This window comes from Narcine bancroftii, chromosome 11, assembly GCF_036971445.1.
Source record: "Narcine bancroftii isolate sNarBan1 chromosome 11, sNarBan1.hap1, whole genome shotgun sequence".
NCBI lineage: Eukaryota > Metazoa > Chordata > Chondrichthyes > Torpediniformes > Narcinidae > Narcine > Narcine bancroftii.
In genome coordinates, this window is record NC_091479.1 from 84,668,358 (window position 1) to 84,682,011 (window position 13,654).

General features: G+C 46.2%; 1 protein-coding gene across 11 annotated transcripts in view; it reads right to left on the bottom strand.

Moving 5' to 3' along the window:
* Positions 1-12,546, bottom strand: part of immp2l (inner mitochondrial membrane peptidase subunit 2) — a 454,378-nt gene extending 441,832 nt beyond the window's left edge. For all 11 annotated transcript variants that reach the window (XR_011346674.1, XR_011346676.1, XR_011346675.1 and 8 more), the window contains exons 1-3: positions 12,502-12,546; positions 7,359-7,502; positions 5,924-6,061 (exon numbers count right to left, since the gene is read on the bottom strand). Coding sequence is in view for 7 of the 11 variants with exons in the window: in XM_069903806.1 (XP_069759907.1) it covers positions 5,924-6,061; positions 7,359-7,421 (201 nt within the window). In the remaining 4 variants the exon portion in view is untranslated. The remainder of the gene's footprint in view (positions 1-5,923; positions 6,062-7,358; positions 7,503-12,501) is intronic.
* Between the last annotated feature and the right edge of the window lie 1,108 nt (positions 12,547-13,654).

A 13,654-nucleotide genomic window follows, 5' to 3' on the forward strand; every position in this document is an offset into this window, starting at 1 on the left:
CCCTGGATGAGACATATAAGGCAATCGAACAACTGAAAAGTGGCAAAGCAGCAGGTATGGATGGAATCCCCCCAGAAGTCTGGAAGGCTGGCGGCAAAACTCTGCATGCCAAACTGCATGAGTTTTTAATGCTTTGTTGGGACCAAGGTAAACTGCCTCAGGATCTTCGTGATGCCACCATCATCACCCTGTACAAAAACAAAGGCGAGAAATCAGACTGCTCAAACTACAGGGGAATCACGTTGCTCTCCATTGCAGGCAAAATCTTCGCTAGGATTCTACTAAATAGAATAATACCTAGTGTCGCTGAGAATATTCTCCCAGAATCACAGTGCGGCTTTCGCGCAAACAGAGGAACCACTGACATGGTCTTTGCCCTCAGACAGCTCCAAGAAAAGTGCAGAGAACAAAACAAAGGACTCTACATCACCTTTGTTGACCTCACCAAAGCCTTCGACACCGTGAGCAGGAAAGGGCTTTGGCAAATACTAGAGCGCATCGGATGTCCCCCAAAGTTCCTCAACATGATTATCCAACTGCACGAAAACCAACAAGGTCGGGTCAGATACAGCAATGAGCTCTCTGAACCCTTCTCCATTAACAATGGCGTGAAGCAAGGCTGTGTTCTCGCACCAACCCTCTTTTCAATCTTCTTCAGCATGATGCTGAACCAAGCCATGAAAGACCCCAACAATGAAGACGCTGTTTACATCCGGTACCGCACGGATGGCAGTCTCTTCAATCTGAGGCGCCTGCAAGCTCACACCAAGACACAAGAGAAACTTGTCCGTGAACTACTCTTTGCAGATGATGCCGCTTTAGTTGCCCATTCAGAGCCAGCTCTTCAGCGCTTGACGTCCTGCTTTGCGGAAACTGCCAAAATGTTTGGCCTGGAAGTCAGCCTGAAGAAAACTGAGGTCCTCCATCAGCCAGCTCCCCACCATGACTACCAGCCCCCCCACATCTCCATCGGGCACACAAAACTCAAAACGGTCAACCAGTTTACCTATCTCGGCTGCACCATTTCATCAGATGCAAGGATCGACAATGAGATAGACAACAGACTCGCCAAGGCAAATAGCGCCTTTGGAAGACTACACAAAAGAGTCTGGAAAAACAACCAACTGAAAAACCTCACAAAGATAAGCGTATACAGAGCCGTTGTCATACCCACACTCCTGTTCGGCTCCGAATCATGGGTCCTCTATCGGCACCACCTACGGCTCCTAGAACGCTTCCACCAGCGTTGTCTCCGCTCCATCCTCAACATCCATTGGAGCGCTCACACCCCTAACGTCGAGGTACTCGAGATGGCAGAGGTCGACAGCATCGAGTCCACGCTGCTGAAGATCCAGCTGCGCTGGATGGGTCACGTCTCCAGAATGGAGGACCATCGCCTTCCCAAGATCGTATTATATGGTGAGCTCTCCACTGGCCACCGTGACAGAGGTGCACCAAAGAAAAGGTACAAGGACTGCCTAAAGAAATCTCTTGGTGCCTGCCACATTGACCACCGCCAGTGGGCTGATAACGCCTCAAACCGTGCATCTTGGCGCCTCACAGTTTGGCGGGCAGCAGCCTCCTTTGAAGAAGACCGCAGAGCCTACCTCACTGACAAAAGGCAAAGGAGGAAAAACCCAACACCCAACCCCAACCAACCAATTTTCCCTTGCAACCGCTGCAATCGTGTCTGCCTGTCCCGCATCAGACTGGTCAGCCACAAACGAGCCTGCAGCTGACGTGGACTTTTTACCCCCTCCATAAATCTTCGTCCGCGAAGCCAAGCCAAAGAAGAATGCCCCTATCTTTACCAACAGCTCTGTGGATAATCTCTTCAAGAGTCCTTCACATTCTTAGTATGGTAAAAATTATGAGTTTCCTTTCCAAATGCATTACCTCATACTTAGAACAGAGAACACTGCAGCACAGTACATGGCCTTCAGCCCAAGATATTGTGCTGACCTATATAAACCTACTCAATAATCTAAACATTCCCTACCTCAAACCCATAACCCTTGATTTTTCTTGCATCCATGTGTTTGTCTAAGAGTAATTTAAATCTTCATATAGAACTAGCCACAACCACCACCCCGGGAATGCATACCAGGCACCCCCTTCTCTCTGTGTAAAAAAAAACTTACCCCTGTTGTCTCCCTAAAATTTTACTCCCTTCACTTTTACAGCTGTCCTCTAGTGTTTGCTACTGTCATCTTGGGAAAAGAGTGCTGGCTGTCCATCCTATCTATGCCTCTCATAATCCTGTAGACCTCTATTAAGTCACCTCTCATTATTCTTTGCTCTAAACTAAAAAAACCTTCGCTCAATAAACCTTGCCCCATAAGAATCATTCACCAATACAGGTAACATCCGGGTACATCTCCTCTGCACCCTTTCCAAAACTTCCACATCCTTCCTATAATGAGGCAACCAGAACTGAACACGATATTCCAAGCGATGTCTAACTAGAGTTTTATAGAGCTACAACATTACCTCAGAACTCTGGAACACAATCCCCTAACTAGTGAAGGCCAGCATACAATAAGCTTTTTGAATGACCCTATTAACCTGTGCAGGAACCTTGAGAGATCCATGAATTTGGACCCCAAGTCCTACTCTTCTTCCATGCTGTTAAGAATTCTGCCATTAACCATGTACTCCGCCTTTAAGTTTGACTTTCCAAATACTCCAGCTCCTATTGTCTATTGTCTGTTATAATCTACGCCAACTTCTACAACATCACACCTCCAACCTTCATGTCATCTGCAAACTAACTTCTTCATCCAGGACATTTAAAAATAAAATCACAAAGAGCATGGATCATAGAACAGATCCCTGTGGAATTCCACGGGTCACTGATCTCCAGGCAGAATAATGTTCCATGTTTTCTGCAGGCAAGCCAATTCTGAATCCACACAGCCAAGGTTCCATAGATCCCCTGGTTCATGACTTTCTGAATGAGTCAAACGTCGGGGACCATATCAAAAGCCTTACTAAAATACACCACATCTACCACCCTACCTTCATGAATTTCTTTTTGTTACTTCCTCAAAAAATTTCTGTTAGGCTCACGAGGCACAACCTGCTCCTCAAATGGCCATGAAAATGATGCCTTCCTATCACTGAGCCAATTCTGGATTCAACTTTCCTGTACATCTATGGGCTCTTATCTTTTGGACTAGTGGAAGCCAGTCAAAAGCCTTTTTTAAATTCATGAAGGATACTTGTTACTTTACTAAACAAAAGAAAAATACTTAATGGATATGATCTTCCTTTTTTTCAATTAACAAAGTTACAAAACAAAACCAAAGGAACATCACAGATATATACAATAAAATACTAAAACCAAACTACATGTTGATATACAAAGAAGAATCAATGCATTATCAAATTCTGCACTATTTATAAATACAAAATTACATACCGTGCCGATCCTTAAAAGAAAAGTAGGAAACAAAAATATAAAAGAGAAAGATTCCCCTCCCCCAGAGGAAAAGTAAGAAAGAAAAAGAGGTATCATCTGTTAAAATCATCTGTTTTCCCAAAACTTTAATTACATACAGATGAAACATTACATGATTCATCCAGAACTTCCTCCCTTAAAGTTCTTAACATAGAAATCGGTCCATATACTGGAATTAGTGGTATTAGAGAATGTAGGGGGGGGGGGGGAATCATCAAAGGTAAACCCCTATATAGTTTAAATACAGGTTTCATATTCTTAAAAACATGTCATAACATTTTCTGAGGTTGTATGTAATCTTCTCCAGGTGAACACAAATATGCATTTCTGACTTCCAGGGGTCAGACTCAGATTTCCAAATAATGGCTATGCATTTCCTGGCCACTGCTGAAGCAAGTTTAATAAATTTCAATTGATATTTTGACATCCTCACTTTAAGTCTTATATCTGCTAATTTCTCCAATAAAAACAATTCTGGCATCTGAGGGTATTGAATTCCAGTAATTTGTTCCAGGAGATTCCCCAAAATTTCCAGAATGCAAAAAGGCCAAATGCAAAAAGATTCCTTTATCTTGACTGTATCGAAAACATAAATTGGATAATTCAGATTTCAATTTATTTAATTTTTGCGGCGTAAGGTATACCTGATGCAAAACAAAATTTATTGCACTAGTCTATACCTTACATTAATTGTCTTGCTCATGCTGTACCAACACAGGCCAGACAAGCAAAATTGATCAATTTCTAGACCCAAATCCGATTCCCATCTTTCTCTTGACTTATCGAGCCCTTGTTTAGGGGCTTCCACCTAAAGAAAGAAATACATTTCAGAGATAAATTTCTTTGTGGTCCCTTTTCAAACTAGAGTCTCCATTTCAGTTCATTGCGGTAAGGTCAGTGCTGGACCTAATTTATCCCTTAAATAAAATATTAACTGAAGATAGCAGAAAAAGGATGTATTTAAAACTCCAAATTTATTCATGATTTGTACAAATGTCATAAATTGTCCCTGCTCAAAACAATCTCCAATTTATTTGATCCCACTCTGAGACCTAGTTTCTACAATGTTATTATCAATTCAAAGAATTAATTTATTTTGAGCAAGGGGCGTTTTGGGTGAGAAGCCTCCCCAAACACTAATTTGACTATTGAGTTTATTCCAAATTGGAGTAATATGTTTTAGTAAGGGGGCTTCCTTAGGACCAGATAGTAATTTAGAATTCTAATTATATATAAAATTTTCTGCTATCTTCTCACCAACCTTTTGCAGTTCCAATTTTACTCAAAAAGACTAGACTCCTCATTCATAGACGGACGTGATAAACTTCATTTGGGTTGCCCAATAATTTTTTTTAAAGACTGGAAGCTACAATCCTCCCAATTCATAGTTCCCGGTTAATTTATCGATAGAGACCCTGGGAATCACTGTGGTTCTAAAACAGGTAGGCGTTAGAAAATAAATTGCAATTTAGGCAATATACTAATTTTAATTCAATCAATCCTTCCAAATCAAAGTAACTGGAAGAGTTATCCATTTCTTTAAATCATCCTCAGTTTTCCAAAGCAAGGGAAGATAATTTAATTTATATAAATTTTATCCCATTAAGCACCCATTTAAATTGAGAGTCTCTTTAAACATGATCATAATTCCCACCTGTAAGTGGCATAACTTTGTTTTTATCCCAATTAACTTTATAGCACAAGAAAGTCCCGAAAAATTCCAATTTAGACTGCAATTTTTGGAATGAATTTGCTGGGCCTGTCAGATACATCAAACATCATCAGCAAATAGATTGATTTTATGTCTTCCTGGTTAACCCCTAATAGACTCTGCTTACAGTTCGACAGCAAGAACAAAAAGTGCTGGAGATAATGGACAACCTTGCCTACTAGGTCTGGACAATGGGAATACCAATGAGATTTGGCCATTAGTGATTACTTTTGCTTTAGGCTCATAATGTAGAGCTTTAACCCAATTAATACCTTTCCTGGTCCAAATTTTCCCAAATAATTAGTCCCATTGCAGTCTAAAGCTTTCTCTGCATCTAGGGCCAGGGCAACACTCAATTAATCTCTTGTTTGTGCCAAATGGATAATACTGAGCAGTCTGCCTTTTGCTCATACCTTGATGAAAGGCTCAGGCCTAAAATATTGGATACCATTTACTTCCTACAGATCCTGCATGACCTGCTGAGTTTCTCCAGCACTTTTGTGCATTGCACATATGTTCCTATGTCTTTCAGTGCTAGACGCCTGGCATAGATACTTTGAACCGAAAGCGAGAAAGCAGTCGCATAATTTCTGTGGCAGAATGAGCTGAATCACAAATTTGCTTTCAAATAATGAGCTTTTACTTGTGTACTAGGCAAGTAATTAAATTGATAATCTGTAATTGTACAAACCCAATATTTCAATTTCTTTGGCTTCCTTTTCTTGCTCAATGAAAAGTGCTGTACACAGTACCTGCATTGAAGCACCCTCTACTCTTGCAATGTAGGCTACACGATCCAGGAAAGTCACAGTGACTGGAACGGCAACAAAGAAACCACTAACAAAGGCCTTCAGGTATCGCTTGCCAAAAATAGTTCCACGCCCCATTATCTGAAAAGACAAAATTACAATGCAAGTTCTCAGTATAGGTGCAACTCAGTTTAGATTCCTGCTCACCAAGGCATTCGAATACAAGAAGCCGAATATGATAACAACATGGAGAAGTGCAGTATTTTATTGGGACAAATTTTGAAGGATCCCAGAGTATTTTTATTGGGAGATATTTCCCAATTGAAGTTAGATATTTATCAAAAGAAGTTTTTAAGTGTAGCAATAGCAATAGCAAAGAAATGTATAGCTATAACATGGAAATCTAGTGATATTGTGGGTTTAATAACTGGTGAATAGAATTATTAAATTGTATACCATAGAGAATAATGTATAATTTACAAAACCAACCAGAAAAAATTGGAAACCATACATGGATTTTATTACTATGACTTTACCTGCAGCATCCACCCATTCAACCCGCCCAAATTAATTATGGTTTAAGATTGTTATGTAAAACTGCAATTAATTAATTAATTTATTAGACAGGCTTTTTCTTTTCTTTTTTTTCCACTTTTTTTGGGCAAGAAAGGGGGTGGGGGGGGGAGAGAAAATATATATCTTTTTTGTGTTATGGATAGTTTCCGCTCCGTAAATGGTTATATGGTTATGGTTATATGTTTTGATGCAAATGGAAAATAAAATTTTCAAAAAAACATGAAGTGTGATTATCGATTAAGATATCACATAATAAATTGACAAAAAAAATTGAAATAATTTACTGTCAATCACTAGGTAAACAATAAGTGAGATTCTGTCTGGAACTGAATCTTCACTTTGCTAGATCTTTACTCGACTATGCCCAAATCTCTCTCCATCAAAGCCCTTCTGCAATCCCAACCATTCCTGTTGCCAACAATTCTTCCAGGTTAGTTTAAAACAGAAACTACTCAATTACTGATAGACCATAGGAATACATTCTCTCTTGCTGGCATACCCTCATTGAAAAACATGATCATACCACTGATCCCATCTCCATCTGAACAGCACATTAAATAGCACACAGCTATCTTCAATCAGAATAGCTTTGCCCTTCTTTGTATTGCCCACCTTTCCTACATGACAAGAAAAAAGCATGAAATGCTTAACTGACAATTTAGGGAATAAAACAAATCATTTTGAAGGATCCCAGAGTATTTTTATTGGGAGATATCCAAAGATATGTCATACTTCAAATGTCAGGATTCAACACATCCAAATTCTTGACATGCATTTCAATGTTAACTTGGGCCCATTTTGTTTAATTTTACATTAAAAAATCAATAATTACCATAACCTATATTGCATAAATACAACCTACCTTGAAAAACAAAACATTCAACAAGGCTTCACAACTCTGGTTTCGGATTCCAGCTGGTTTCATACATGACCTTGTACCTTAAACTAAGTTCATCCAACAGCTTGATGTCATCAAATGTTTTCACTTTAGTGTTTATGGTGGGATCTAAATTTAAAAACATGTTGTAATATTTCTGAATAAACAGATTAATCCAATTTTCTGAGAATGTACATTGAGAATACGAGTATATGAATGCTTTTGCAGTTAATAATTTGGCTAAATGTATTCCTTAAAATTTCATTGCATGACCTTCAACTACCTTAACCAGATCTTCTGACCCATATCTATTTCTTTTTATTTATTCAAACAAATAAAGGGTGTTTAAAATGAGTTTAATGGTGCTGGGCTGCAAAGTTCTCTAACATAGTTTTTATCTTACAGCCTGAATCACAGCTACTTTTTTGAGTTACGAATAATATGATCAGGTACTAAAAATGAGGGAATAACCTTTCCCAACTGCTTTCATTGAAAGCAGAATCAAAATATAAATGAGATGCTTAAAACTTTCATTTATGTCCCACCTTTCACATCCCAGTCACCGCAAGTACTTTGAAACTAATAACGTAATTTTGAAATGCAGCCACTGCTGTAAAGTTAGAAAAACAGAAGCAACTTTGCACAAAGCATGGCTCCACAAATGATTATTTTATTGTTGTACACATTGTACGATGTACTTATGCGTAAAAATAACAATGTGGTAATGATGAGAAAATTTGTTTCACATTTTGATTAAGGCCAAGGACATCTTTAAGAATTCTCCATCTTTTACAAATAATGTCACAATCTTTTTAATTCTAACCCTGGGAATGTTGGAATAATGTGCTGTCTGAAACCTGACATCAGCATGGCACAATCTTGCACTATCAGCCTGGATTTCACTCATGTCGTCATCAATGAAGAATGATAAACTCAAGGAATAGTGGAGAACAATAACATAAATAACAGGGCTCTTATACAATTAAAATTAAGCAAGATCCATTCAATCAGTTTGGCATTAATGTATTTGGATTTAAAAGGTGTGACTATACACTGCTATGAAGCAAAACCTGATGGTTCACATTTATGATTTAAGATGATGATAGGTTCAAATGAAGTGCAAAAATCAGATGTAAATTGATGTTGACAGTGACACTACATGTAAGAGTTTGAAATTTTTGATACTGTACAATAGGTTTTCATATATAAATACGCAAAATAATATTGAAGCAAATATTTAATGTTGGGTCTTGGATTCAATTATTCATGGAAAATCAAACTATCCTCAAACCATGCCTGACATCTGAGTTCTGATAATGGGAAGAAGTTACCAGGTGAACATAGAAAGAACAGCTAAGGATATGCTCAAAACTTGGAAGAAATTAAACATCTCCAGTGACTCTAAGGAATCACTGGCTAATGATTGCTCAAAGTAAGCAACACGCAGGCACAAGTTTCAAGGACATTTGCTGAGAGCCCATGAAAACCTAGTATGCTCTCAACATATGCCCTCGAGGTGACGCGTGCATGTTCCTTTACTTTTAGCAGCAGAGCATCTCATAATCCACCCATAAGCCCATCAGCCAACACCTGCTTCATAAGTGCAACAGTGCTTAGTTGCAACATTGGTCTCACTGGCAATTTCAAAATCATCCTCAATCCTCAGGGATGACTGTTTGGAAATCAGTTTATATCCCAGTCTTAATAGAAAAGGGCCCTGCAACTTAAAATAACTGTTTAAACTTGAAAATAAACTGTGATAGACCACTGTGCTGAAAGGATATTTACTCATTTTTAATTTAATAATTAAGAGCAAAAGCAAGCAGGGGAAGGAAGGGTGGGGGATGGAAAGATGGGCATAAAGGATGGCAAGGAGGAGTATGTAACAAGAAGAGCAGGTCAATTGGAAGCTGGCACTGCAGTTGGCAGAGAACTGGAGTATCAGCAGCACGGAGCCAAGCAGAGCAGGGCTGGAGGATACCAATGGAAGTGAAAGCAGAGCTTCGCCAGGAGAGGCAACAGCAACAGAAGGGCTGACAATGAGTCACAGAGCCAAGGAGCACAAGTGTTGGAGGATGGCACAGAGCCAGGGAAGGGCATTGGGAGCAGGGGCAAAGAAAAAGCTGGTGTCCACGCCAGAGAGGGGAGATTAGTGACAAATGGTATCAACAATGGTGTGGGGAGGGGGGTGGTGGGGGAGAAAGGTGGCTGGACTGCACGTGGGTGGGGGGGGGGGGGAGAGAAGGGTGGCTAGACAGCACGTGGGGGGAGAAGAGAAGGGTGGTTGGACAGCACGTGGGGGGGAAGAGAAGGGTGGTTGGACAGCACGTGTGGGGGGAAGAAAAGGGTGGTTGGACAGCACGTGTGTGGGGAAGAAAAGGGTGGTTGGACAGCACGTGTGGGGGGAAGAGAAGGGTGGTTGGAGAGCACGTGGGGGGGGAAGAGGATGGTTGGACAGCACGTGGGGGGAAGAGAAGGGTGGTTGGACAGCATGTGTGTGGGGAAGAGAAGGGTGGTTGGACAGCACGTGGGGGGGAAGAGAAGGGTGGTTGGACAGCACGTGGTGGGGGAAGAGAAGGGTGGTTGGACAGCACGTGGGGGGGAAGAGAAGGGTGGTTGGACAGCACGTGGGGGGGAAGAGAAGGGTGGTTGACAGCACGTGGGGGGGGAAGAGAAGGGTGGTTGGACAGCACGTGTGTGGGGAAGAGAAGGGTGGTTGGACAGCACGTGGGGGGAAGGGTGGTTGGACAGCATGTGGGGGGAAAGAGAAGGGTGGTTGGACAGCACGTGGGGGGAGGGTGGTTAGACAGCTCGTGGGGGGGAGGGTGGTTGGACAGCATGTGGGGGGGAGGGTGGTTGGACAGCATGTGGGGGGGAAGAGGATGGTTGGACAGCACGTGGGGGGGAAGAGAAGGGTGGTTGGACAGCACGTGGGGGGGAAGGGTGGTTGGACAGCACGTGGGGGGGAAGGGTGGTTGGACAGCACGTGGGGGGGAAGGGTGGTTGGACAGCACGTGGGGGGGAAGAGAAGGGTGGTTGGACAGCACGTGGGGGGGAAGAGAAGGGTGGTTGGACAGCACGTGGGGGGGGAGAGAAGGGTGGTTGGACAGCACGTGGGGGGAAGAGAAGGGTGGCTGGACAGCACGTGGGGGGAAGAGAAGGGTGGCTGGACAGCACGTGGGGGGGGGAAGAGAAGGGTGGCTGGACAGCACGTGGGGGAAGAGAAGGGTGGTTGGACAGCACGTGGGGAGAAGAGAAGGGTGGCTGGACAGCACGTGGGGGGGGGAGAAAAGGGTGGCTGGACAGCACGTGGGAGGGGAAGAGAAGGGTGGTTGGACAGCACGTGGGGGGGAAGAGAAGGGTGGTTGGACAGCACGTGTGGAGGGAAGAAAAGGGTGGTTGGACAGCACGTGTGGGGGGAAGAAAAGGGTGGTTGGACAGCACGTGTGGGGGGAAGAAAAGGGTGGTTGGACAGCACGTGTGGGGGGGAAGAGAAGGGTGGTTGGAGAGCACGTGGGGGGGAAGAGGATGGTTGGACAGCACGTGGGGGGGGAAGAGAAGGGTGGTTGGACAGCATGTGTGTGGGGAAGAGAAGGGTGGTTGGACAGCACGTGGGGGGAAGGGTGGTTGGACAGCATGTGGGGGGAAAGAGAAGGGTGGTTGGACAGCACGTGGGGGGAGGGTGGTTAGACAGCTCGTGGGGGGGAGGGTGGTTGGACAGCATGTGGGGGGGAAGAGGATGGTTGGACAGCACGTGGGGGGGAAGAGAAGGGTGGTTGGACAGCACGTGGGGGGGAAGGGTGGTTGGACAGCACGTGGGGGGGAAGAGAAGGGTGGTTGGACAGCACGTGGGGGAGAAGAGAAGGGTGGTTGGACAGCACGTGGGGGGGGAGAGAAGGGTGGTTGGACAGCACGTGGGGGGAAGAGAAGGGTGGCTGGACAGCACATGGGGGGAAGAGAAGGGTGGCTGGACAGCACGTGGGGGGGGGGAAGAGAAGGGTGGCTGGACAGCACGTGGGGGAAGAGAAGGGTGGTTGGACAGCACGTGGGGGGGGAAGAGAAGGGTGGCTGGACAGCACGTGGGGGGGGAAGAGAAGGGTGGTTGGACAGCACGTGGGGGGAAGAGAAGGGTGGCTGGACAGCACGTGGGGGGGGAAGAGAAGGGTGGTTGGACAGCACGTGGGGGGAAGAGAAGGGTGGCTGGACAGCACGTGGGGGGGGAAGAGAAGGGTGGTTGGACAGCACGTGGGGGGAAGAGAAGGGTGGTTGGACAGCACGTGGGGGGGGAAGAGAAGGGTGGTTGGACAGCACGTGGGGGGAAGAGAAGGGTTGTTGGACAGCACGTGGGGGGGAAGAGAAGGGTGGTTGGACAGCACGTGGGGGGAAGAGAAGGGTGGCTGGACAGCACGTGGGGGGAAGAGAAGGGTGGTTGGACAGCACGTGGGGGGAAGAGAAGGGTGGTTGGACAGCACGTGGGGGGAAGAGAAGGGTGGTTGGACAGCACGTGGGGGGGAAGGGTGGTTGGACAGCACGTGGGGGGGAAGAGAAGGGTGGTTGGACAGCACGTGGGGGGGAAGAGAAGGGTGGTTGGACAGCACGTGGGGGGGGAGAGAAGGGTGGTTGGACAGCACGTGGGGGAAGAGAAGGGTGGCTGGACAGCACGTGGGGGGAAGAGAAGGGTGGCTGGACAGCACGTGGGGGGGGGAAGAGAAGGGTGGCTGGACAGCACGTGGGGGAAGAGAAGGGTGGTTGGACAGCACGTGGGGGGGGGAAGAGAAGGGTGGTTGGACAGCACGTGGGGGGGGAAGAGAAGGGTGGTTGGACAGCACGTGGGGGGAAGAGAAGGGTGGTTGGACAGCACGTGGGGGGAAGAGAAGGGTGGCTGGACAGCACGTGGGGGGGAAGAGAAGGGTGGCTGGACAGCACGTGGTGGGAGGGGCGGAAGGTCGGGATCCAGGGACAGGTTGAGCCGGGATGAGGCGGACGGAGGGCCCGGGAGAAACCTGCCACCCAGCCAGGCAGCGGGGGGGGGGGGACGACCGGAAAGACCCCAGGGCGGAGCGGATGGAAGTTGTTGAAAGAGACAGCCACGCATCTGCAGCACCTTCGCCCCGGCCCCAACCGTTACCGTTTCACCGGCACCACTTCCACCCCCGGCCCGGAAACCCGTGTCGTCACTTCCTCCCTCCCCGCCCACTCCCGGCCGGGACGTCGCCTTACAGGGCCCCGTTCAAAGGCACACCCACCTCGGTCGGTCGGTCGGTCGGGCCGGGGGGGGGGTGTCACACCAGGGTGGTCCTGTCGGTACTCGATCTGCAGATGCACGACGTCCTAGCACCCCCTCCCCCTCCACTCACCCGTGGGCCCCTCCCCGGAATCTGCAGCTGGGACGAGTGTTCGCTCCTTATCAGACAGCAGGAACTAAAAGCCGAGGCGTTTGGGTCGTGCTTTCTTCCTGCAGCAGTGCTCCCCCGTGCCCACCCCCCTACCCCCCCCCCCCTCTACCCCCCCCCCCCTCTATCCTTCCCCTTCCTCTACCCTTCCCCGAGGGCCCCCTCCCCTTTCCCTCCCCTCCCCCGTGGGCTATTTCATGGTCAGGTGCAGAACTGAGTGCCACTGGTGACGATCCGTAGGAAGGCGCCTTAGTTCCATGGCAGAGAGGTCAGGAATCCTTTGCTGACCAGGAAACTTATGCCACTTTTGAAATATTTTTCCCTCAATCAGTGGCAATTTCTTCAACCTGCCTTCAGAGGGAGGAACTCCCCATGTGCCTCTCTGTGGTCCAGAGTATGGGCCAAAAGACACAGGTTAGTAGAGGCGCCTGCAAGCTCACACCAAGACACAAGAGAAACTTGTCCGTGAACTACTCTTTGCAGACGATGCCGCTTTAGTTGCCCATTCAGAGCCAGCTCTCCAGCGCTTGACGTCCTGCTTTGCGGAAACTGCCAAAATGTTTGGCCTGGAAATCAGCCTGAAGAAAACTGAGGTCCTCCATCAGCCAGCCCCCCCACATCTCCATCGGGCACACAAAACTCAAAACGGTCAACCAGTTTACCTATCTCGGCTGCACCATTTCATCAGATGCAAGGATCGACAATGAGATAGACAACAGACTCGCCAAGGCAAATAGCGCCTTTGGAAGACTACACAAAAGAGTCTGGAAAAACAACCAACTGAAAAACCTCACAAAGATAAGCGTATGCAGAGCCGTTGTCATACCCACACTCCTGTTCGGCTCCGAATCATGGGTCCTCTACCGGCACCACCTACGGCTCCTAGAA